General features: G+C 40.9%; 1 protein-coding gene across 5 annotated transcripts in view; it reads left to right on the top strand.

The window, feature by feature from the left end:
- RBM33 (RNA binding motif protein 33) overlaps positions 1-27,342 on the top strand; it is a 205,707-nt gene that overhangs the window by 170,177 nt on the left and 8,188 nt on the right. For 4 of the 5 annotated variants that reach the window (XM_049863167.1, XM_049863166.1, XM_049863165.1 and 1 more), the window contains one exon: positions 7,168-7,356. In XM_049863167.1, the coding sequence (XP_049719124.1) occupies positions 7,168-7,356 (189 nt within the window). Of the gene's footprint in view, positions 1-5,252; positions 5,397-7,167; positions 7,357-27,342 lie in introns of those variants that run through there. The other variant, XR_007514470.1, reaches the window with a different exon arrangement.

The raw sequence follows: 27,342 nt of genomic DNA, 5'->3' as shown, positions 1-27,342 counted from the left end.
GATGAGAAGGACCTTAAAGAAATATACACACGTATATATATAAATAAGGTGCCCAAGTGTCTTCATCTTAAACCTCATTTTACACTCCTATAAAATGAGGATAATAATGTTTTCCACCTTATGTGGGTGGTTGTGAGGATTCTGTAAGAGGTTACATACCTGACACACAAGTAAGTATACAGAAGATACCAAATGCGTATAAGAAAGCTTTAGGTAGAAGGTATATAATTATTAATACTGTAACTGATTATAGTTATAATAGAAGAATATTTATTTACTACTGGGTTTCCAGCCAGTGTAACTTGCTGCTTTTTATGTTTACATCCAATATGGCTTCTCTGGAAATATCCCTTTGCACTTTTCAAAAATTTTCTGCTTAGGAATAATTTTACCTTTTTCAGAGTATTTAGAAAAGCTGTGATTTTGTAGTGGTTTCCCTTTATATTGTTGCCATTCAAGTCCTAAAGTTGGATTTAGATTTCCATGTCATTTTCTCTGTACCCTTTTAATGACCATCAGGGCATTTTTGTCCCTTTCTGTCCAAATTCTAGGATACAATTATGGTAGAATATCTAGAAAGCCTAGAAATTGCTAATCACTACGACTCTAGCTCCTGTGTTGCATTATTGTCCTAAGCTGGAGAAGCTCTGTTTTAGATAGAGCACTTGGGCATAGGTGCCTTATTTCCTAATTAAGAGAAAATACCAGAACTATCATCTGTCTTCTCCTTTGTTAAAGATCCTACAACAGTGGGTTTTTGAACCCCAGGCGACATTAAAAAATACTACAGTCTGGGCCATACCTTGTTGTTGTTGTCGTTGTCAGGTGCCATTGAGTTGGTTCCCACTCAGAGACAGACACTGCATACCACAGAATGAAATACTGCGGGTCCTGTACCATCCTCGAAATAATTGCTGTGCGCGAGCCCACAGTTGCAACTCCTGTGTCAGTCCATCTTGTTGAGAGCCTTCCTCTCTTTCGCTGACCCTTTGCCTTACCAAGCATGATGTCCTTCTCCAGGGACTGATCCCTCCTGATAACATGCCCAAAGCATGTGAGACGTAGTCTGGCCATCCTTGCTTCTAAGGAGCGTTCTGACTGTACTTCTCCCAAGACAAATTTGTTCCTTCTTCTGGCATGCCATGGTATATTCAGTATTCTTTACCATCACCATAGTTCAGAGTCATCACTTCCTCCTTGGTCTTCCTAATTCCTCATCCAGCTTTAGCATGGGATTGAAAATACCATGACTTGGGTCAGGCACACCTTTGTCCTCAAACAGATACCAAGAGGTCTTTTGCAGCAGATTTGCCCAGTGCAATACACTGCTTTGTTTCTTGACTGCTGCTTCCATGGGCATTAATTGTGGATCCAAGAAAAAATGAAATCCTTGGCAATGTCAGCCTTTTCTCCGTTTATCATGGTGTTGCTTATTGGTACTTGTCAGGATTTTTGTTTTCTTTATGTTGAGGTGTGAACCATACTGAAGGCTGTGGTATTTGATCTTCATGAGTGAGTGCTTCAAGTCCTCTTAGCTTTCCACAAACAAGTTTGTGTCATTTGCATATCACAGGTTGTTAATGAGTCTTCTTCCAATCCTGATGCTCTGTTCTTCTTCATATAGTCCAGCTTCTTGGAATAGTTGTTTAGCATACAGATTGAACAAGTATGGTGAAAGGATACAACCCTGACACACATTTTTCCTGACTTTAAACTGTGCAGTATCCCCTTTTTCTGTTTGAACGACTGCCTCTTGATCTATATACAGGTTCCTCGTGAGAACAATTTAGCGTTCTGGAATTGCCATTCTTCGTAATGTTATCCATAATTTGTTGCGATCCACACAGTCGAATGCCTTTGCTTAGTCAGTAAAACACAGGTAAACATCCTTCCGGTATTCTCTGTTTTCAGTGAAGATCCATGTGATACCAGCAACGATTTCCCTCATTCCACGTCATCTTCTAAATCTGGCTTGAATTTCTGGCTGTTCCCTGTTGATTTACTGCTACGGTTGCTTTGGAATTATCTTCAGCAAAATATTACTTGAGTGTGATGTTAATGATGTTGTTCAGTGATGTCCGCATTCTGTTGGGTCACCCTTCTTTGAAATGGCACAAATACGGATCTCTTCCAGTCGGTTGGCCAGGTAGCTGTCTTCCAAATTTCTTGGCGTAGATGAGCGAGCACCTTCAGTGCTGCATCCATTTCTTAGAACTTTTAATTGGTACTCTGTCATATAGCCTTGTTTTTCACCAGTGTCTTCAGCGCAGCTTGGACTTCTTCCTTCAGTACTACCGGTTCTTGATCGTACGCTACCTCCTGAAATATTTATGTTGACCAGTTCATTTTGGCATAGTGACTGTGTATTCTTTCATCTTCTTCTGATGTTTCCTGAGTCGTTCAATATTTTGCCCATAGAACCCTTCAGTATTGCAACTTGAGGCTTAAATTTTTTCTTCAGTTCTTTCAGCTTGAAAAATCCCAAGTGTGTTTTTCCCTTTTGGTTTTCTATCTCCAGGTCTTTGCATATGTCATTATAATACTTGTCTTCTCAAGCTACCCTTTCAGATCTTTTGTTCAGATCTTTTACTTCGTCATTGCTTCCACTGGCTTTAGCTCCTCTCTGTACCAAGGGTGCATTTCAGAGTCTTTTCTGACATCCATTTTGATGTTTTCTTTCTTTGCTGTCTTTTGCATGACCTTTTGCTCTCTTCGTGTGTGATATCCTTGACATCACCCCATCAGTCATCTGGTCTTCAGTCATTAATGTCCAGCGCACAAAATCTATTCAGGTGGGATATACTCAAGGTTGTTTTTGTGGACTATGTATCTTACAGCCCTGTCATTGGGTGCATAAATATTTAATATGGTTATATCTTCTTGCTGTATTGTCCCTTTATTCATTATATAGTATCTTTCCTGATCCTTTCTGATGGATTTAACTTTAAAGTCTATTTTGTCAGAAATTAATATTTCTACTCCTGCTCTTTTGGTTGTTGTGCGCTTGATATATTTTTTTTCCATCCTTTGAGTTTTAGTTAGTGTGTGTCTCTAAGTGTAAGTTGTGTCTGTTGTAGGCAGCATATAGACAGATCGTGTTTTCTAATCCATTCTGCCACTGTCTGTCTCTTTATTGGTGCATTTAGTCCGTTTACATTCAGTGTAATTATGGATAGGTATGAATTTAGTGCTATCATTTAGATGTTTTTTTTTTGTGTGTGTTGTTCACAGTTTCTTTTCCCCACTTAATTTTATGTGGCGAGTAGATAATCTTTATATATTGTCCTTTCCTCGTACTCATTTTTGTTGATTTTGTTTCTGCTGAGTCTCTGTTTTTTTCTTGTGTTTCATTTTGATTAGTAGACTAATTTGTCTCCTTTGTGGTTATCTTATTATTTGCCCCTATTTTTCTAATTTTAAACCTAACTTTTATTTCTTTGTATTGCCGTACAATTCTTAGTCCTTCTTTATTGTTTTAATGGTGTTTTCTTTTATATAATAACATTGCTGTTACCCTGTTTTGAGCTTTTTTTTTCTTTTTTTAAATAACCTTGCTTTGTTTTTTTTGATTTCCCTGTCTGGGTTGACTTCTGATCGCTCTGCCCAGTGTTCTAGTCTTGGGTTGATATCTGATATTATTGATTTTCTAACCAAAGAACTCCCTTTTGTATTTCTTGTAGTTTTGGTTCGGTTTTTATGAATTCCCTAAACTTCTGCTTATCTGGAAATGTCCTAATTTCACCGTCATATTTAAGAGACAGTTTTGCTGGATATATGATTCTTAGCTGGCAATTTTTTTCCTTCAGTTTTTTAAATATGTCATCCCTTTGCCTTCTTGGCTGCATGGCTTCTGCCGACTAGTCCAAGCTTATTCTTATTGGCTCTCCTTTGTAGGTGACCTTTCGTTTATCCTTCGCTGCTCTTGAAATTCTCTCTTTATCTTTGGTTTTGGCAAGTTTGATTTTAATCTGTCTTGGTGACTTTTCTTTTAACGTCTACCTTATGTGGAGTTCGATGAGCATCTTGGGTAGGTATCTTCTCATCTTTCACGATATCAGGGAAGTTTTGTGCCAACAAATCTTCAACAGTTCTCTCTGTTATTTTCTGTTGTCCCTCCCTGTCCTGGTACTCCAGTCACTTGTAGGTTATTTCTCTTGGTTGGAGTCTCACGTAATTCTTAAGGTTTCTTCATTTTTTAAAAATTCTTTTATCTGATTTATCTTCATATATATTAGTGCCAAGTGATTCATGTTTGAACTCAGAAATTCTGGCTTCTACTTGCTTAATTCTGCTCCTCTGACTTGCTGTTGAGTTGTCTACTTTTGTAATTTTATTGCTAATCTTCTGAATTTCTGGTTGCTGTCTGACTATGGAGTTTTCCAGCTCATTAAATTTTTCGTTATGTTCCTGAATAATCTTTCTAATTACTTCATTTGCTTTCTGTGTGTTCCTTGGCTTGTTCCACGTTTTGCCTCATTTCCTTCCTGATGTCTTTAAGGGTTCTATATGTTAATCTTTTGTATTCTGCCTCTCGTAATTCCAGGAATGCACTTTCATCTAGAAGATCTCTGGATTCTTTGTTTTGAGAGTCTGTTGAGGTGATCGTGCTCTGTTTCTTTATGTGACTTGATATTGACTGTTGTCTCTGAGCCACCTGTAAGTTATTGTATTAGTTTATGGTTGCTTACTGTGTCGTAGCTTCTTGTTTTGTTTTGGTATACCCCTATGGATTGCTTGAGTGAGCTAGCTTTATTTTTTTCACCTTTGGAGCTGTGGTGTCCTGTCCCCAGCTGGCTAGAGCTGTTATCAGTTATATCAGTCTAGGAGTCCATCAGTTTTCTTCTATGAATTCAGTTCAGGTTTCCAGGTAGCTGATCATCACGTGTGTGGTACAGGCTGTGTTCTACAGCCTTAGAGGGGCAGGGGTGATTGGAGTATATACCCGTATCTGATTGCAGCAGGGGGTCACGCTCTGAACAAGGTAGGAGGCTGAGAACCAACCTCTGAGTGTCTCTGAGGAAAGCACGTCCCTGTTCCCTAGAGCGTGCAGGTGGGTGGGTTCTGCATACGGATCATGGGCATCCAAACTTTTTGTTTGTAAGGGCTTGGAGGTACCAGTTATCCTTGGATTCCTGTCGCGGGTGGTTGGGTGACCTGAGTGGAACTACCAGTCCTTAGGTCCCTGATGTGGGTAGGTCCCCTTGTTTAATAGGCAAAGCAATGTAAAACATCAAACCCCCATCTCTCCACAGCACAGGTGAAACGTTTGGAGTCTGCCAGCAAGGACCTGTTCTTCCAAAATAGGCCCACACTGGTCCATGCAGAAGGGAAAGGTGCTCAAAGTCCACAGATCGTTTATGCCTGGACAGGAGCCACTTCTGTCCTGAGCTCCCCTGGTTAGTAGAGCGGGAAAATTATCTTTTTCCCCCAAATGCAAATTTTTTCCTTCCCCAAGGCCGGGAGGATGGCTCTAGGTGCTCAACAGTGCCTATCTCCGGCCCAGGGTTGCAGCTGTTGAAGCTGGCTTGGGGATAGGGGGCGCGGTAAAATATACGCAAGTACTTAGCTTTTGCCGAGAGCGATATTCTTCTCTGTTGTCGGAGGTGTGAGTAGGCTGTGTGGCTGGCTGCTTCTCCCTGAGGAAACTGCAGCCGAATGCTAGTACCAGCCGGCCACCACACCTCCGGGAATGGTGCCTGAAGGCTCCTCTCATCTTCTGAACCGCTTCGTCCTCCCCCTGCCCCTCTGTTCATTTTCTAAGCTTGCCTTTGATGCTCAGGGCTCCTAGGTTGTCATAAATACACTTGTTTCACTTGTTTTTTCAGGTCTTTGTTGTAAGGAGGGCTCCCTGGAAGAGTTTGTGTATTCTGCCATCTTGGCTTCGTCTCCAGTAGTTCTTTAAAACTGTGGTAATGATTGGAACGGGCAGCCAGGACTGAAATCCTTGTTATAAAACCTGCGTTTCCGTTTTTCAGCCTGGCAAATGTAAATATTCACAAGTTGAATACATGATATTTTTGCTCGTTGTGACTGGATAAAAATTATAACTGTTAGGAGATGAATTTAGTACTATACAAAATTCACCAGGTCCCTATCTTAGTCTTCTAGTGCTGCCATAACAAAAATACCCCAAGTGGATGGCTCTAACAAAAAGAAATTTATTTTCTAAAAGTGTAGTCACGAGTCCAAATTCAGGGTGTTGGCTCCAGGGGAAGGCTTTCTGTCTCTGTCGGCTCTGGAGAAACGTCCTTGTAGGTTACGAGTCCAGATTCAGGGTGTTGGCTCCAGGGAACGCTTTCTGTCTCTGTCGGCTCTGGAGAAACGTCCTTGTAGGTCACGAGTCCAAATTCAGGGTGTTGGCTCCAGGGGAAGGCCTTCTGTCTCTGTCAGGTCTGGAGGAAGGTCCTTGTCCTCCGTCTGCCCTGGTTGAGGAGAGTCTCAGGTGCAGGGAGCCCACGTCCAGAGGACTTGCTCTGCTTCTGGTTCTGCTTTCTTGGTGGTATGAGGTCCCTAACTCTCTGCTTACTTCTCTTTCCCTTTATCTCTTGAGAGACAAAAGGTGGTGCAGGCCACACCCCAGGGAAACTCCCTTTACCTTGGATCTGGGCGGGGGGTGACCTGGGGTGGGGGGTGTTATGATCCCTCCCTAATCCTGTCAATGTAAAATTACAATCACAAAATGGAGGACAAGCACACAGTAGTGGGAATCACAGTCCAACCAAATGGATACACACATTTTTGGGGGAACACAATTCAATCCATGATAGTCCCCATTGAAATTGGCTTGTAATGTGGTGGAATTGTAGGACTGCATTGAAATCCTTAACTGTGTGACTTTATAGCAAGTGTCTTAACCCTGTAATCTGTTTCTTCATTTATAAAATGATGATAGCATATAAAGTGCCCCTTTAGTAGATTTGCTTGGCACCAAGGTACAGTCAAGCTTATCTGTTCCTTTCCTTTCCCTGTATCTAGATTTGCTGAGTATTGTCATCCCATTTAGACATTAGAACGTTTTCTGATAGTATGTAGAAAACCGTAGAACATTCTTTAGCTTATGGCATATTTTAATTGATTCTAAATTACTTGCTCAGTTTTATATTTTAATAACTTTGAAAATGCTTGAAGCTTAAAAATCTGAATACAGTTGCTTTTTGTTGCTGCCAGGTCATCATGTACGGGAGAGGTAGAGGAGTAGCAGGGCAGATGGGTCGCGGACGCCTCATGCCAAATAAGCAGAACTTACGCGTGGTGGAGTGCAAGCCTCAGCCTTGTGTCGTGTCGGTGGAAGGGCTTTCTTCATCAACTACTGATGTCCAGCTGAAAAACCTGCTCATGTCCGTAGGACCCATTCAGGTAGGTCGCCTTGGGCTTCTGTCTGTGTCCAAGTTTGTCAGATCCCAGAACTCAATAACTTCTCAATTTATATTGCTATACTCTTGTGTTGGTTACTTCATATTAAAATGGTGCACCTGAAAAGAAAGATAAATATTTAATCTCCCGTGCACACTTGATAACTGAAGTTTTACCTCAGAGCTGTATTATGATGGAATTTCCCAGTACCCAGTTATACATTTAAGAAAGAAATAATCCAGATGAACCAATTATCCTTTGAAACCCTCACGTAACTTGCACACATACACACAGATTTTTTGTTCTGTCAAATGACTTGTTTGTAATAATTTTTTAAATTTTGAAGCATGTAGCTTTCTTACCCTTAATTCCAGAAACACCCTCACATGTTAACAGTTGTGGAGCTGGGTTTAGATTTTACAAGTATGACAGTTACTTGGACTGTATTTTGGTCTCTTAATTTTCAAATTGGCTAACTGCAGCACTTGCTTAAAAATCTGCTGAGCTGGCCACAAATGCATCTCTAGTTGTAAACAAAATTTCCCATCGAAGTCCCTGATCCTGAGCTTCGAGAGCCCTCTGGGTGAGTCAGTGAAGAAACGGGTTGACCTGGTTTTCTTTTTGCAGCGTATCTCTAGCCTCATTTCTGGCCTCTCCTGTCAGGTATCACCACCTCTGCCTGTCAGTGCCCTGCCTCATGCACCACACGCCCGCCATTCACATCAGCGCCTACGTGTGAGGGTAGCAGTGCTTTAGAAGTGTGACCAGTGCAAGTGTTCAGATACACAGAGTTGATGTTAGATTTCTGACCAGTACACAGTGCTTTCTCATACGAATAGTTTATAGCCTCTTGCTTCGTGAGTAGATTTGGAAGCATCTTCCGACTAGGGTTGATACAAATAATTACTTTATAATGTATTTCAAATCTCTATCTACTATTGAGATTTCCTGAAAGGTGAAGAGTAGCCCGTCAGAAAACTGTGTCTGTTATTGAGGTTTAATTACTGCTAGCCTGATTTTTTTTATTCCTAGAGAACAGTTATGTTTAGTTTTTATTAATTATGTTAACATATTTTAGTTATGTTTAGCTTCCCTAGTAATGAAAAGTTAACCAAAAATATCTTTGTTTCTATTCTTAACAGAGCAGATTCTCCAGTGGCTCAGTTAGGAACAACTTCTCATTTATCATGGGCATAAAACTCAGAAATAAGTTGTTTGTAGACAATTCATAACAAACCAGATTGACTTGCAGGAACAGAACTGACAATAGAGAATAGTAGCTGCATTAAATGTGGTTATTCTGCTCTCAGACTCTAAGAACAAATGGTGATTGAGGAGGATTCTAGGTGACATAACGGTTTAGCGGTGAATCCAGCCTTTGATAAACCAGAACCTAGTCTATTCTGAACCACTGACCAGTGCTGTCTTTTGAAAAGCTCATTTTTCTAATATAATTTGAGCTCCTTCCTTCCCAGTGTTTCTCTCATCTGTTGGGCTTTCCGCACTTTCCTTTTGGGGCAGAAAATGACCTGACCACTGCTCTTTCCGTTTGTGACCTGCTAGTTTTGTGGGCTTCACCTCAGCACGTGTAGCCTTGGCAGCTGAGTAACAATACCAAAGTCCGTGTTTGAACGGAAGTAACAATACCAAAGTCCGTGTTTGAACGGAAGTAACAATACCAAAGTCCGTGTTTGAACGGAAGTAACAATACCAAAGTCCGTGTTTGAACGGAAGTAACAATACCAAAGTCCGTGTTTGAACGGAAGTAACAATACCAAAGTCCGTGTTTGAACGGAAGTAACAATACCAAAGTCTGTGTTTGAACGGAAGTAACAATACCAAAGTCCGTGTTTGAACGGAAGTAACAATACCAAAGTCCGTGTTTGAACGGAAGTGCTGTTTGCTTCTCACAGGAATTGAGTTTCAGTGGCTACTTTGTGAAAATTAGTTTGGAGCCATTGTGAAATCACCTGACCTTTGTCTTATCTGTTTTCTAAATTGAATTTTGTATTTCGAAGCTATCGATTTCTGAATGGCCATTTATTCTTCAATGGTGGGGTTTTTTTTTCATGTACTGAAAAGAAGAATTAGAAATCTTTGTGTTACGTAGTTTCATTGAGGCCATTTAAAAACCTAACAGAAACAATGTTGGAATGGTTAATGACTTGTTTTAATTAGAGAAAGATTTGAGAATGAAAGTTTTCTAGGTCACATCAGTTACCCTTAAAGTAAAAGGCGAGGGCCCGTATGCCACTGCAGGAATCCCTGAGCAGTGATGGGGCAGTGCTTTTTTACGGGCGTATTCTTTCTACCTGATGAACAAAACGTAGCGCTCTCATTTCCTGCCGGCCTTAGGTCTGTGGGGTTATTTTGAGTGATAGTTTATAGATTTTTTTTTTAATACTATAATCACAAAATACTCTTTCATAATTTAAAAAAGCAAGCAAACTGATATTACAAGCTTCTGCCAGCATTAGCTAGCTAAAGAAATGATGCTGTTAAGTATAAATATTAAAGGGACCAAGCTCAATGACCCAAGGCATCCTGCCTTCCCTAGGTTAAGGAAGAAAAATATATGCAAAGTAGCTCAAGTCTCTGAGTCCTTTGGGTTACGGCACTACCTAGTGTTCACGTAATGTAATAGCAAGTTGTGGTGTTACCTAGGCTAGGAAGGACCTTGGGCCATTTAATTATAGAAAATTGTAATAACTGCATGTTAACTATATTTTTTTAATCCGTGGAATCTGAGAATTTTTATCATTGTAGCAATAGAGTGGAACGTTCTAGCCAGTGTTGCTTTTGGATTAGTATTTTACTTTCTTAAATGACATTCGTAAGTCTCACTAGAAAATTCATTTTAAAGACATCTATTTACAAGATTTTTTAGAAATATCATAGCATAACAGTGTGTTTCAGAATTTCAGATGGGAAAAGTTGCAGTAAGAATGGAAACCATGTGATACTGATTGACAGTAATACTAAATGAGTCAGGAAGAAGATTGTACCTAGGATCTTAGATAATAAAGAGAGAGGAGTTTAGAGGCTGCAGGGGGGGTGCCCCACCTTGTTGCCGGACAAGGGAGTAGGCAAAGGAGAGCCTGGTGGCACCTGCAGGTAGGCAGATTGCGAGAATATCCGGGCTCTGTGAGTCTGACAAGGAAGCTGTCCCAGGTGCCTTTGTAACACATACGTTCTGTTAGTGGCCTCCTCAGGGGAGCAACTGAAAACTTCCTGCTCCATCCCGAAGAATTGAAACCAAACTAACTTTTAGGATTAGGAAATAAGTGTATTGTAATTTCTGAGGGCTCTTTTGCATAATTTCCTTTATTTTCCGACTTGCTGGGATTTGCCTAAAATTGTTTTAAAAGAAACAATACATTTTTTATCCTGTATTAAATTCTGCTTCATGATGTAAAAGCAAAAATACTGTTTTCTCACAAGAGCATAAAGTTGGCAATCATTCGGTGACTGTGTGTGTGTGTGTAGCTGTTTCCCTGTTTTGATAATCACTAGTGTTGGGTACTAGCAGTAATCCTAACACTAGGTGATCCTTAGCTAATACCAGCCACTGCTCTGCCTACTTTTTCTGTATTAACTTACTTTATTTGTGTCTCGCAACAGTGCTGGGAGATGGTTACTAACCTGAGATGCAGAGTAGAGTGGCCACCTGGTGAGTGGGTACTGCTTAGGGCAGTTGTTGCTGCGTTAACCCTCCAGAAAGCAGCAAGAGAAAGGCTTTGATATGGGACTGGTTTAAATCTGGATTTTGTCATTTATTACTGTGCAGCTTTTGAACAAAGTACTTAACCTTTGTGAGCCTAAGCTTTCCCAGTCCTTAAAATGGAGATAACTGCCTAGCTCACGTTGTGGGGATTAAATGAGATAATGTATGACATTATGATAGCCGTTAGCATAGCATCTCACCCACAGCAGACACTTTTCCCTGTAAGTCAGATTTAGCTCCATCCAGTCTAAGACTCGCCAAGCTGAGCACTCACCAAGCTGTGCTGTCCAATGGCTAGTAGATCCATGCTCTGAAGACCCCTCCCTCAGAGTGCTGTTTATCGTGTATGAACCATGTTTCCACAGTGTCCCCAAAAGACCCTGTTTAGGGGGAATCTTGTAACAAGAAAGTGGCACTCAGGGTTGACTGCCTCCAAGGTCACTTACTGGACTTGCCTGCCTGACGCAGGCAGGACTTTTTGCAGGGTCCTCATAATTGCTAACGGTTTTGTCAGGTAATTCTAATCTTGAAGATGTGATCCATGTTTGATTTACTCCCCACAATATCTTTTCCAAAATACATACCTAATACATATTGGTCGAATGAATAAGCAATAGTCATTTTTAAAGAAGTGAAGTAACGAGGCTGTAGTTATGATTGTATTTCACCATATGAAACTTGTCTACGTATATGAAATAACAAGAATAAAAATATTTTTGAACCATGTAGTAAACTACAGAAAACAAAAGCCTGACTGGCTTCCATGTCTTTAGTTAAGGTTTACTCTCTCCCTTTCCAACAGCCCCGTTCACCTCCATGTTTTCATTAGATATTATGTCTCAGTAGTCCCTCCCTGATCTCATTTCTTACAGCTAACCCCCTCTCCCACTCTGCTCCAACTACACTGGTCCCCTTTTTTCGCAGACGTGCCCAGCACGTTCCCCCTGTATTGCCTTTCCCTACAGCAGAAATGCTTCTTTCACTAGGTTCACTTATTCAGCTCCTTGAGATCAGTGATGAAATGTCATTGTTTCAACGAGCTCTTAAGTTGCAACAACAACCCCCAAACCACTGCTCCCCCACCCTCACTGTCCTTCTTCCTTTTCTTCATAGCATCTAATCATCGTCTCATACACTAGCTCCTCTTTCACTTGTTCATTGTCTGACTCTGCCTACTGGTAAGCTCTGTAAGAGCAGAGATTTTGTCTGTTTATTTACTGCTTTATCCACAGAGCCTAGAATAGTGGCTGGCACAAGTGGGCATTCAGTGAAGATCAGTTGAATAAATGAATGAAACGAGAGTTAATGAAGTTATATATAGGATCGAGATAATCTAAACCAGTGCTTTTAAAAGTCGAACGTGCATATGAGTCATCTGGGGATCTTGCTGAAGTGCGGATTTTGATTCAGTAGGTCTGGGTGGATCCCAAGATTCTACACTTGTAACCAGCTTTCAGGTGATACCAGCGCTGCTGGTCCCCAAACCTCACTTTAAGTAGCAGGATTCTGAAATAGATAGGAGTGGACTAGATCTCCCTGAGTTTCTTCTGTTTACTTGAATGTCAGAGCCCTGAGAATCTGTTTACCTCATTTTGTAAGTTCTGGTAGAAATTTTCCTCTAAGTGTGCTCTTAACATCTCATTGATGGTCATAGAGCTTCACAGTTACAGGTCTGCGAGGCCTCAGTAGAGCTCATTCAGCCAGACCTGTTAGTTGACAGATGAAGGACTTACAGGGTAATTTGCCCAAGGCTATGTAGCTTCTTAGAGGCAAAGCAGTATCTTCCCTGATCTCATCTTTTTCTGATACTCTATTCTACGTAACTGTGAAGTTATTGATCAACAAATTATTAATCTTGAGTTATATTGTTATTTTGTTCTCCTTTATTGTGTGAAAACAAGTATAATTACTGTTAAGGTACTCTGTTGTTGTTAGGTGCCGTCAAGTTGGCTCCAACTCTCAGTAACCCTGTCTATGTACAACAGAACAAAATACTGCTGGGTCCTTTACCGTCCTCACAATCGTTGTGTTTGAACCCATTGTTGCTGCTACTGTGTCAGCACATTTCGTTGAGGATCTTTCTCTTTTTCCCTCACCCTGTACTTCACCAAGCACGATGTCCTCCTCCAGGGACTGGTCCTGCCTAATACCACGTGAGACGAAGTCTTGCCATGCTCACTTCTAAGGAGCATTCTGGCTGTACCCCGCTTCTAAGACAGATTTGTTCATTCTTCTGGTAGTCCATGGTGTAGTCACTATTCTTTGCCAACATTGTAATTCAAATGTGTCAATTCTTTGGTCTTCCTTATTCATCATCCAGCTTTCACAGGCATATGAGACAACTGAAAATACCACGGCTTGGGTCAGGTGCACCTTAGTCCTCAAAGTGACATCTTTGCTTTTTAACACTTTAAAGAGGTCTTTTGCAGCAGATTTGCCCAATGCAATATGTCATCTGATTTCTTGGCTGCCACTTCTGTGGACAAGTAAAACAATTCCTTATACTGGATCTCTTATCAGTGCCAGATAGATCCTGATTACATTGGATAAACTAATGCAGGCAGCTCTGAATTAGAAATATAGTCTTTTTTTTTTTTTTTTCATTCTCATCTCCTAGAATCTTCTATACCAAGTTTTCAATAATTGTAAATTACAAGAACTTAGATTCCTTGAAGACAGTTGTTTTTATTTTTTCCATCAGATTCTCATAAACCACATAAAAATATAAGAGCTATCTAGTAATGCTTCTATCACTTCCTGGCATAATCTGGAAGGGAGAGAAATGAAAGATGAGACCACCATGTTTTCCTTGAAAGAAAACGTGTTACATCCATGTGGATGCAGCCACAGGTCATCTTAGATTCATGGACAAAAAGAAGCAGTGTGCAATAGGAGAAGTCTCATGAGGAGCAATAACCCCTGGCTCAAGAGCTGACAGAGCCGGAGCTGGAGAACTTCTATAGGTGGGGTGCCCCACAATGCACCCATATACCTCAGGAGAGGGACTCTAGGGCCTTCCTTACACAGATTCCTGCCCCCCTGACCTGGCCAGGTAGGCCTAGTTAGGTGAGCTGACAAACTACTAAGCGTGCTTCTACCTAGCCCGGTACCCAAAGGACTCATAGGGACCAGTTTCACGGAACTGGTCGCCCCTGGGTTCTGGAAGTTGTCCCACTGGAGATGGAGAATTTCTTGTATGGTGCCTCCACCTAGCCCATAGCTTAGGGACCCTGGAGGTCCCTTTGCTCTCCCCCAGCCATCTTATGCACAGAGGACAACGTGGATTTTTCCTGCCTGACAACCCTATTTGAGTGGGCGTGTGTCAGACACCTTGGTGCCCAGCTCAGAAAGGTATCTCTTTAACTCTGCTAAGCAACGTGGCGGGGGGAGTGGACAGCGGTGTGGCAGCAGTGGTGGTTTATTCCAAAACCTAAAGACTGTAGCAGGGCTTGTGTAAAGAACTGCCTTCTCACAAGCCGTGAGAAAAAGCTGTGGGCTCCTTTTGAGGACAAAACTAACGGTTTGTTGCTGGCTCCAGTTACTGACTCGTGTGAGGGGGTGTGCTGTCCAGGAGGAGCTCTGCTGTCACTGTCGGGGCCGGCCTGCCTAGCCGTGCTGTCTTCCTAGAGGCTGCGTTCAGGTTGGAGAGGAAAGCCCTCCAAGACCCATCAAACTCGCCACCCCTTGTCTAACACAGCCAATTCAGGGGGTACCAGAAACTTGGAGAGCATCTCCCAGAGAAGAAATGTATTAGTATGGGCGTCCATCTCAGGCCACCAACAAGGTAGAAGCCCTTGAACAGTCAGATAAGATTATATCTTAAGAAATAACTGATTCTGATCTTGGCTTGAAGATAAAATGAACTGACTAGAAGAATTTCTTCTTTCCATATCTGATTTTCACCAACCAGGAAGATGTAATTAGTAAAGTAGAAAAAAAAAGAAATCTTGAGTGAAAGCAGTTCAGTCATTTTGAAGTTCGGGACAATTGGGAAAGAAAAGCTGGGCATAGTCAGACTTTGGGAACACCACCATCACAGAGAAACTGAAGTCATTAAAGATACAGGCGTGGTCACATGATCTGGAAACAAAATGGGAAGAAGTTTAGTCAGAGGCCCTCACAGATCTGAAAACACTGTTGTGAATTACCCAAATGAAGAAGGAGCAGTCGAAGGTCAGTGTGGTCACCCAGGGAGCTCTTTGAAGAGTTGTTATGTTTTTAAAGGATAAGTGTATGGTGGAAAGAAGATTGTACAACTGATGATGAAAATGAAGGAGGAGAGGCCATAAAGATGCTTTTAAATTGTGTCAGAGCCCAAAAAGAACAGTACTGTGTAACGATAATGTAGCTATAAACCCACAAAAACCCAAACCCATTGCTGTTGAGTCAATTACAACTCACAGCGACCCTATAGGACAGAGTAGAACGCCCCCATAGGGTTTCCAAGGAGCAGCTGGTAGATTTGAACTGCCAACCTTTTGGTTAGTAGCTACCCTCTTAACCACTGCACCACCAGGGCTCCAGTGTTAACATGAGAAGCCCAAATATTAGAATTCAGGAAAGGCCATAGAATCAGCATCCAAGAAGACCCAACTGTTGAGAAGAACTGGAGTTACAGTTGATTCCATTAGAATCAGCACATGATGGGGCTGATGCAGACCACTGTTGGAATAGTGTGTTCAGTGCTTCAGGAGCCCATTTTAAGCGAGAGAGTATACATTGTACTGTGTATAGAAGACTTACCAGAGTAAAGAAGTCCTGTACCATTCCATACAAGAAATGGTCAAAGAAACTGGGAGTGTTGAGCCTGGAGAGGAAAAGACAGTGGGGAATAAATGGAGAACTGCCCTCAGGTACTGCAGATGTCGTCCTGTGAAAAGGGAGGCTTGTTAAGTGTTTTTCAGTGGTTCTCAAACCATTTCCTGGCGGATTTGTTTTAGCACAGGTTGCTGGCCCCACCTCCAGGGCCTTGGAGTCTGTCCCTTTCGGGTGGGGCCCAATAATTTGCATTTCTGGTGAGTTCCCAGGTGACACTGATGTGTTGATCCGGGAGACCAGGGTTTGAGAATAAATACCTAAAGGGTGCACTTAGAAACAATGGGTGATAGTTCCTGGAAGGCAGAATGTAAAGAACCTTCTGTTAGCAGAGTTGCCTCAGTTTGAGGTGTTCCTTTATTGAGATCATGTGTTGTTACTGTGTGTGTTCAAGCTAAGGCTCTTTGGGTTATTGTTGTACCAAGGGTTTGGAGTGTACCTTTAAGGCACCTTTTGACTCCAGCGTCCTGTGATTTTGTGAAGAAGGAGTTCGCCGCCCTTAATCTCTTTTGTTAAGAAAAGTATAAAACAGTTTATTTATATAGAAACAAATAGTGGGCTGAGAGGAAGGTCTCACTCTTACTTCCAGATCCGAGTTATAATTTGGTTAGTGATCCTTGATCAGTGTTTTGTTGTTGTTTCGCTGGTAAGTAAATGGCAAAGTAAGATTTACAATATAATTTTAGCCTAAGTTTTTTATCTTTGTACTGCAATGCAGACTCCATTGTTGAAAAACACTACTAAGTGGTATACATTATCTGTGCACGCATGTATATATCTATATTGCTAAATGGTATACATTACATATTTATGTGTGCGTGCACATTTTTATGTATATATTACTAAGTGGTATATATTACGTCATTTGTGTGTGTGCATTTATATATATTACTAAGTGGTATACATTATTTGTGTGTGTGCACATTTATATATTACTAACTGGTGTATATTATTTATGTGTATGCACATTTATATATATTACTAAGTGGTATATGTTACATCATTTATGTGTGTGCATGCGTTTATATATAACTAAGTGCTATACATTACATCATTTATGTGTATGTATATTTATATATTACTGAGTGGTGTACATTACATCATTTAGTGCACATTTATGTATATATATTTCTAAGTGGTATACACTACACATTATGTGTGCGCATGTATATATATGTATTACTAAGTGGTATACACTACGTCATGTGTGTGTGCACATTCATATATTATTAAGTGGTTTACATTACATCATTAATGTGTGTGCGCACATTTACACATACATAATTGTTTTTTTTTAATCACAGAACACTGATAAGCATTACAGACTGAAAATCGGGGAAACGCTACTTGAAGTTTACTTGGTTTTCTAGCTTATTGAGTATGCAGAGACTAACAAAAGAGGTTTATAGGATGGTACTAGAATGAATTGAGACCCACAGAGACCCCATGAGGGGAAGGGAAGGAAAAAAAAAATCGAATTACTACTTTAGTCAAATAGTTCAACTAGAATTCAACATAAACTTACTTATTTTAGTTCAAGCCCCTATTAGTAATAGGTTCATTACTTCTTCAAAGACCTAGGTACCTATTCTAAAATACATGGGCCCGAAGAGAGCTTATTTGTAAAGATGCGTTAAAGTTATAGGCCTTATTTTTTTGTGACTTTACAATTCAAGTTAAATTTGTAATTAAAATTGTAAAACTTGTTACTTTGGGTGCTGTAAAATGTCCCATTGGGTTAGTCACTTTCAAAGTTGAATTACAGAGGAATTTGGTGTTTGGGCTCTGTTAGAAAAATATAATTATCTAAAAAGAAAGTATTTACTTCTTTGTTTTAAACTAGTATAGATCAAAGAGGGATGACATTCATATAATAGCTAAAATTGATCCCAACAATCTTTTGGCACCAAATTGACTTTTGTTCATCTCTTAAAAATTCAGTTTTACATATATATCTATAGTTTTTAAAAGCTTGAAGATAAAGAGCCATTTAAAATATGAAATGATACATACTAAGAAGTTGATAATGTCATGTTTAACAACAGCTAAATTTGCTCTAGAATTACTATAGGGAGATGATTTCATGAAGAAAAAAATGGGAAGTTAAAATCTCAATTGAGATTAAGTAACTCTTCAATTAATTTTGTATGTATTTTCCTAGCACCTGTATTTGGAGTCCCAAAGAAAGAACCTCGTGAAGTAAGTTTTCAGGATATCTTACTGTTCTACAAAGCACAGCCAACTCTTAATTATACTCAACTGACCCAGTTAAAAACAAGAGAGGCTAATTGAGTCAGGGATTTTGGATTGGCTGGTGAATTTCACCAGAGCTACTGCGGAAGAGCAGTGCAGGTGACGTGAGTGTCCGCCCATCCTGCTCCACACTTTGACAGTGGTTGTAATGAGTGTGATGATAAGAGACCTGAATCACCGCTAGGGTTGTAGATAACCTATACCAGGATTATCCCTAGGAATCAAAAGTTGACTGTGCAGCAAGCTAAACAAAAAGGCTATGTAGAGGTTTACTTAGCAAAGGCTTTACACACCCCTTGACATAAGTTAACATTTTTTTGTAGCTTGATTTCTCTCTCTCTCTCTCTTTTCTGTCCTGTGATTCAGAGCCCAAGGAAGTTGGTCAGAATTGGAAATTATACACAATTGTTGCTTTTCTAGAACTGAAATGGAATTTGAGAGCTTTGAGATTTGATGTAGGTTAAAATTTTGTAATATTTCCTAAGATCCTCCATGTGGGTGGGGATGGGGTGGGAGAAGAAGTGGTGGCAGGCAGCCTGACTGTTCTATTTAAGGTACATCAAAAGCAGAAGGTATTTTTAATGTCTCATTTCAAAAATCCTTTTGGAGTGGAATTTTTTTCTATATTAGTCTTATTCTTGAAGAGCAGCACTTTGAAAAATAACTTCTCACTTCTGATTTGTGTCACAAATCAGATTAGTTTTTATTCATCCCTTATTTTCTACCATTAAATTGCAGGTTATCAGTGATCAGATAGTCCCATAATTGAGAAATCTTATACTCGCAATTTTTTCATTTTGTACCCCACTTTTTTGCTCTTACTTCCTGTTTTCCTTTTCTGCCCACTACCTTCAGTTTGCTTTACTACAGTTCCTCCCTTTCCTAACCATCTCTCTTGGTCATCTAGTACAGCTATAACAGAAATACCACAAGTGGATGGCTTTAACAAAGAGAAATTGATTCTCTCACTGTCTAGTAGGCTACAAGCCCTAATTCAGGTCATCAGCTCCAGGGGAAGGCTTCTACTCTCTGTCAGCTCTGGAGGAAGGTCCTCGTCATCACTCTTCCCAGTGCAGGAGCCTCAGGTCCAATTGCTCCTGGAGCTGCTTTCTTGGTGGTATGAGGTCCCCAGCTCTCAGCTTGCTTCCCTTTCCTTTTATCTCTTAAGAGATAAAAGGTGGTGCAGGCCATACCCCAGGGGAGCTCCCTTTACACTGGATCTGGGAGGTGACCTGAGTAAAGGTGGTATGACAATCCCACCCTAATCCTCTCAGCATAAAAGTACAATTACAAAATGAAGGACAACCACACAAAACTGGGAATCATGATCTAACCAAGTTTATATACACATTTTGGGGGGGGTGTAATTCAATCCATGACACCATCTTTGACCCACCTTGGGGACAGGGTCAGATAGCTGTCTCTGACAGGATCCTCATTTTTCCTTAAGGCCTGAAATTGGAGGAAATGGTAGACTTCATCGTTTCTCCTCTTCTGAGTTCCTGAATTTGAGGCCCCCGAGGCAAATCCCAGCCCCCATCTTCCTTGTTCTCTACGTTCTGTCTCCCCACCCCAACACAACACAAACAGCAGTGTTCCTTTGACCTAGTTTTTCCTTCTTGCCTGTGGTAGCCACTGCTTTCTTTATTTTCCCCAGGCTAATAAAGTAGTCAGCAGGAGGAGGTGGGAGCTGACGGCACTGGACGCTGAGTCTCAGAGCCATACGGGTATTTACACAAGTAATATCATTTCTTAGCACACTGTCACATATTGAAATGACTAAATATGGCTCTAAAATTGGCCTTGACTAGACCCTAAAGCTTGGACAGATAAATCAGATAATGGTTTGTTTTTTTTTTTTTTTTAAATCCCCAAGGATTACTTAACTAAAGAGCAGAAGGTGGTTCAGGGAGAAAAGAACTAAGCAACTAATGAATAACAGCTCAACCATAAGCAAAAACCCTGTCCTCGTGAGCTGAAGCGGCAGCGTGCGTACTGTGTCTAGGTGGACATGGCCCAGGGGCCCTGAAGGAGCGCTGTAGCATCAGTGTTTACTTCGGCGATTTGTCTTAATATACAGGGTCCTTTTGGGAGCAGTTCTTGAAAAATATTTATTTTGTAAATATATGAATATATAAATGTAAATAGTATACTATTTTTATTTTTATATATAAACATAAATGTCATAAAGTACAACACGCTGCATTTGAGATTTTCTTAATTAGGACAAAAGTAAAATATAGAAGAACTGCTTGTAATTTACTGATGTTACAGGAGAGGCTGAGAGAGAGAATTATGGATAGCTCAGGAATCTGGGTTCTTGAGGAATTTGATTTGCTTGTGTCTTCAGTACACTTAACCCTTTCAAGCCCGGGGTACCCATAGCGACCCCGAACTTTTTTTTAGCCTCGGGGGTTTATTGGGAAGCTGCTGCACCACTGATAGTGCATGATTGCTGCAAGGCAGGGCCCTTTATGACAGTATATGCCACAGATTACTGTCTTTACAGGGCATGGTATGAGGTATCTGAATTTTGGGTAGGAAAAATAGAAATTTTCAAAATTTTTATTTGTTACACATGTGTATAATTAGTGGTACTTCATATGTATCACTAAACACTTAGGGGAAGCTTGTGGGAAGGGGCAAAAAAAAAAAAATCCATACTACCTACCAAAAATTCAGACACAATGATTCAGCATGCTTCCATTAATGAAAACACATGGTATCAACAAGACAGTCAAAGCAGAAAATAATTGGATCACCAAAGGACAGCCCCTTCTGTATTGCTGAGGTTTTGTGAGCATTCATTAGCTTAAAAATATTTATGGATTTAAGGAATGACTGTGTCCCTTTTTCATTTACTTGGTAAGAAAATAGAAATTTATTGGCATTTTCAACATACTGCTTTTTCAGTAAAGTTCTCATTTTAATTGGTCAAGATACCATTTTATTTATTACCCTGAAGATGAAAATAATGTCCGTCCACTTAAATTTTTTGCCTGATTGAAGGAACGAGCCAGAAGATTTCATTTTCTCACATGAATAACTAGAAGAGGCATGCAGGACAGTGGTCAGAGTGCAGGTTCTAGAACAGACTGCTTGCCGTGACCTTGGGCAGGTTGCTTAAGCTCTCTGGGCTTCCTGTTCCTCGCCTTCTCAGTGGGGTGATAATAGCGCACACGCACGTCGTATGGTAGTTGTGAGGATTCGACGATTAAATCCATGTAGCACACTTAGAACAGCACTTAGTGCATAGTAAGTGTTCAGAGTGTTAGTTTATTATTGTAATATTTGAAAAGCACAAAGGAAAATAGTGTATTAGGAGTCCTGGTTGCGCAGTGGTTAAGAGCTCGGCTGCTTAACCAAAAGGTTGGCAGATAGAACCCACCAGCTGCTCCTTAGAAACTGTGTGGAGCAGTTCTACTCTGTCCCATAGGGTCACTGTGAGTCGGAATTGCCGCAACGGCAGTGGGTTTGGTTTGTTTTTTGATAAGTGTGTTAAGTGATTCATACAGTATTTATTAAAATAAAAATTGAGCAGTTTATATATTTTTAGATAAGGTAAATTCATCACTGTTCTTTTAATTCTTGCAGTAAGTTTTGCCACAGTGTTAGCAGTGGTTAATGTGAAGGTACTGAAATCACTCTGGAGGCATTACTTAAACCCCTTCAGAGCCCTGGAATACCATAACCATATTGCCAGAGGAAAGGAAAGAATGCCACCGACAAGGTTAAACGCCAGGAAATGGAACTTAGGGGTGAAAGTGCTACCTGGGTGCTGATTGTGGTTAGGGTCAATGTGAATCTGTATCTCCAGTAAACTGAGAAATGACTCCTATCCCACATACTCCTCTGCCCTCACGTGGTGGCAGCAGAGAATGGCATTTTCCTTTCGGAAACATCGCTTCATGGTTTCAATAACTAAAAGTCATTTGAAGGATAATCTACAGAATGGGAGCAAGCAAAAGATAGGGCTGGCAGCTTGGAAAGAGAAAACAGATTTCTGTCAAATAATACAAATGGAATTTCAAAGGCCAGAAAAGCCATATTGCTGAAAATGTATCCAAGAGATGGGAAGTAATTAATGAAAGATCAGTTATTGAGCTTTATTTTCCCTGTAGCTTAATGATAAGTGAAATCAAGAAGATTCTTTTACTTCCATTTTTTTCTATCAGAAGAAGGAAAATCTGGTATTTTGTCACACTTTTTTTCAGAAAAAACAGACACTTTGCTCTCTAGTCTGTGAGTCAGCTGCCTGAGTTGCTGGCCTGTGCTGGTGATACATTCCCAGAACCATTTGACTGATGTTTCTAGTGGTGGTCACCTGACAAACTTTATCCATGCTGTTTAATTTGGAGACTTGAAACCTTTTATTTCTGTGTAATGGCTTTGTTTTAGGAGTGCTGACGGTCCGTTTTATAGATGAGCAACTTTTTGGAAAGTGTTTTAGTATATTTTTAGAGCTCTACTGTCGTGTTTAATAATAGAATTTTTATGATTATTGAAGTGAACAGTACCTATTTCATATACAGTATAACTTTTCTGGGCCTTTTCGAAGGGGTTGATATTTTTGATTATATGCTTTCATTGTAGATCTCTGACTAATGCTTTAAAATTACACAGCCACACGTTTAAATACTTTTAAAGGATCATGTGTTACCATTGTTTTTTTTTTTTTCTAGCTGACATATTTCACTAATACAGAAACCCAGACATAGCAAAGAAATATCACCTTGCCACTGAAAATACTGTGACTTGCGCTGCATATTCATGTGTCAGCGTGGTGCTTCCCAAAAAGCAGTGTGCTGAGAGCCTGCCTGATGAACCCTGCTCTTAACTGCAGCATCAGGGGAGCCTGCATGTTGCTTCAGAGACAAATGCACAGAACCTGCCTTGGAACCAGATTCTCATAGAAATTTCAGCTCTATTCAAAATCTGGAGATTGGTTATTGTGGATTGAATTGTGTCCCCAAAAAATATGTGTTGTAAATCCTAACCTATATGCCTGTGGTTATAATCCCATTTGGGGATGGGTTGTCTTTGTTAATGTTAATGAGGCAGGATTAGTGTAGGATGTGTCTTAAGTCAGTCTCTTTTGAGATATAAAAGAGATGAAACAAACAAGCAGAAGTGGGGAAGAGAGATGCCAAGCCACATGAATATTGCACAGGAGCAGAAGCTCAAAGAGACAAGGACCTTCCTCCAGAGCTGACAGAGAAAGTTTTCCCCTGGAGCCTGCACTCTTAATTTGGACTTGTAGCCTCCTAAAATGTGAGAAAAAAAATTTGTGTTAAAGCCATCCATTTATGGTATATCCGTTATAGCAGCTCTAGATAACTTAAGACAGAGTTTGGTACTAGGAGTAGGGTGCTGCTCTAACATATACTTCATGTGGGAGCAGTTTTAGAATTGGATAATGACTGGAGGCTAGAAGAGTTTTAAGGTGCCTAATAGTGAAAGCAAAGATGTCACCTTGAAAACTAAGGTGTGCCTGACGCAAGCCATGGTATTTGCAGTTGCATCATATGCATGTGAGATCTGGGTAATGAATAAGGGAGACCGAAGAAGAATTGATGCCTTTGAATCGTGGTGTTGGTGAAGAATATTAAATATACCACAGACTGCCAAAAGAACAAACAACTGTGTCTTGACAGAAGTACAACCAGAATGCTCCTTAGAAGCAAGGATGGCAAGACTGCATCTTACATACTTTGGACATGTTGTCAGGAGGGATCAGTCCCTGGAGAAGGGTAGAGTACGGGGTCAGTGGAAGAGAGGAAGACCCTCAATGAGGTGAATTGACACAGTGGCTGCAACAATGGGCTTAAGCGTAAGAATGATTGTGAGCATGGCAAAGGACCGGGCAGAGTTTGGTTCTGTGGTACATAGGGTAGCTATGAGTCGGAACCAACTCGACAGGACCTGACAACAGTAGTAAAAGCCTAGAATGCCTTGGAGAGACTGTTGGTAGAATTATAGATGTCAAAGACAGCTCTGGTGAGGGCTCAGAAGGAAATGAGGAGAGCTACAGAAAAAGTCTCTACTGTCTTTGAGAATACATATGGCTCCTGCAACAGAACATTGCTAAAAATGTTGAGTGTTAAATGTGCTTCTGGTGAGGCTTTAAAAGAAAACGGAGAACATGTGGTTGGACAGTGGAGGAAAGGCAGTGCTTTCTGTGCAGTGTCAAAGAACTTCTCTGAATTACGTTCAAATGTTCGGTGGAAAGTAGAACTTGCAAGTGAGGGACTTGGATGTTTGGCTAAGAAGACCTCTAAGCAAGTTCTTGAAGGACTGCGGGAGTTCTCCTTGCTGCTTATAGTAAAACGCGAGAGGAAAGAGATGGACTTAAAAATGCATGGTGCAAAATGAAAACAAAACTTACAGATTTGGAAAATTATTTTATACAAACTAAGGACACACGTCCCAGAATGTTCACCAAGGATGTGGCTACACAATCTCTTGTTAAAGAGATTAAGACTGTGACTGATGCACCTGACCAGCTACCATAGCAGAAAACCCATCAGCTTAGACCCAAGGGGTCAGAGATAGGACGAAAGGAAAGGAAGCTGTCTGCCTCTTGAAATTCTGCTGGCAGGTAACGGGCCAAAGGAGGTACGTCTGAATCCTCCAAGAAAAGAAAAGGACTATCCTTAGAGCAGCTCAGAGATCAGAACAACTGTTGGCTGGAAGGAGCACAGGAAGCAGGGCTGCCTGGGTTTCAAAGGGTGGGGCCACAGCCTGCTAGGTTTCAAAGAGACAAATCTTGACCAGCTCAGTTCTGGAGTATGTGGCTGCCGTTAAGGTGTGCTAAGGGGGTGGGGGCTGCGCAAAGCTGAGGGAGCAGAGTTGCCATTCCGGTGGGCCTAGAAGGCAGAGCCAAAGCCCAGGGCTGAGGGCCTCCACCCAGAATCCAGAGGACATAGCTAACATCCAGAATCTGGAGGGTGGGGCCATTGCCCAGATGGGCTCAGAGAACAGAGGATTATTTTCAAGCCTTGAGAGCTAGTGCGTAAATTGTTCTGCTGGGTCTTGGACTTGCTTCGTATCTCTTATCCCTTCTTTCCCTCCAGTTGCTCCCATTTCTAAGGGAAATGTCTACCTTGTGCCTGTTCTACCATTGTACTACGATAACAGATAACCTGTAGTCTGTGTTTCACCAGTTTGCAGATGAAGAGGAATTTTGCCCCAGGATGTAATACTCCTAATGTCGCACCCATATTTGATTTATTTAATTTTTATTGTGCTTTAAGTGAAAGTTTACAAATCAAGTTAGTCTCTCACACAAAAACTTATATACACCCTGCTACATACTCCCAGTTGCTCTCCCTCTAATGAGACAGCCTGCTCCCTCCCTCCACTCTCTGTTTTCATGTCCATTTCACCAGCTTCTAACCCCCTTACCCTCTCATCTCCCCTCCAGGCAGGAGATGCCAACGTAGTCTCAAGTGTCCACCTGATCCAAGAAGCTCACTCCTCACCAGCATCCCTCTCCAACCCATTGTCCAGTCCAATCCCTGTCTGAAGAGTTGGCTTTGGGAATGGTTCCTGTCCTGGGCCAACAGAAGGTCTGGGGCCCATGACCACTGGGGTCCTTCCAGTCTTAGACCATTAAGTCTGGTCTTTTTACGAGAATTTGGGGCCTGCATCCCACTGCTCTCCTGCTCCCTCAGGGGTTCTCTGTTGTCTTCCCTGTCAGGGCAGTCATCATTTGAAGCTGGGCACCATCTAGCTCTTCTCATCTCAGACTGTTGTAGTCTCTGGTTTATGTGGCCCTTTCTGTCTCTTGGGCTCGTAATTACCTTGTGTCCTTGGTATTCTTCATTCTCCTTTGATCCAGGTGGGTCGAGACCAATTGATGCATCTTAGATGGCTGCTTACTAGCATTTAAGACCCCAGACGCCACCCTTCAAAGTGGGATACAGAATGTTTTCTTAATAGATTTTATTACGCCATTTGACTTAGATGTCCCCTGAAACCGTGGTCCCCAGACCCCCGCCCCTGCTACACTGGCCTTCGAAGCATTCAGTTTATTCCGGAAACTTCTTTGCTTTTGGTTTAGTCCAGTTGTGCTGACCTCGCCTGTATTGTGTGTTATCTTTCCCATCACCTAAAGTAGTTCTTATCTACTGTCTAATTAGTGAATACCCCTCTCCCGCTCTCCCTTCCTCCCCCGTCTCGTAACCATCAAAGAACATTTTCTTCTCTGTTTAAACTATTTCTTGAGTTCTTATAATGGTGGTCTTATAATAGTGTCCTTTTGCAACTAATTTCACTCAGCATAATGCCTTCCAGAATCCTCCATCTTATGAAATGTTTCACAGATTCATCACTGTTCTTTATCAATGTGTAGTATTCCATTGTGTGAATATACCATAATTTATCCATTCATCTGTTGATGGGCATCTTGGTTGCTTCCATCTTTTTGCTGCTGTAAACACTGCTGCACTGAACATGGGTGTGCATATATCTGTTCATGTAAAGGCTCTTATTTCTCTAGGATATATTCCAAGGAGTGGGATTCCTGGTTCGTATGGTAGCTCTATTTCTAGCTTTTTAAGGAAGCACCAAATCGATTTCCAAAGTGGTTGTACCATTTTACATTCCCACCAGCAGTGTATAAGAGTCCCAGTCTCTCCACAACCTCTTCAACATATATTGTTTTCTGTTTTTTGTATTAATGCCAGCCTTGTTGGAGTGAGGTGAAATCACATTGTAGTTTTGATCTGCATTTCTCTAATGGCTGATGATCATAAGCATTTTCTCATGTATCTGTTAGCTACCTGAAGGTCTTCTTTAGGGAAGTGTCTGTTCATATCTTTTGCCCATTTTTTAATCGGGTTGTCTTTTTGCAGTATCATGTAGATTTTAGATACAAGACGCTGATCGGAAATGTCATAGCTAAAAACTTTTTCCCAGTCTGTAGGTAATCTTTTTACTCTTTTGGTGAAGTCTTTGGATGAGCATAGGTGTTTGATTTTTAGGAGCTCCCAGTTACCTAGTTTTTCTTCTACATTCTTTATAATGTTTTGCATACTGTTTATGCCATGTATTAGGGCTCCTAACATTGTCTCTATTTTTTCTTCCATGATCTTTATCGTTTTAGATTTTATATTTAGGTCTTTGATCCATTTTGAGCTCTTTTTTGTGTATGGAGTGAGGTATGGCTCTTGTTTCATTTTTTTGCAGGTGGATAT

This window comes from Elephas maximus, chromosome 20, assembly GCF_024166365.1.
Source record: "Elephas maximus indicus isolate mEleMax1 chromosome 20, mEleMax1 primary haplotype, whole genome shotgun sequence".
Taxonomy (NCBI): Eukaryota; Metazoa; Chordata; class Mammalia; order Proboscidea; family Elephantidae; genus Elephas; species Elephas maximus.
The sequence above is the reverse complement of the archived record's forward strand: the minus strand, read 5'-3'. Positions and strand labels throughout refer to the sequence as shown.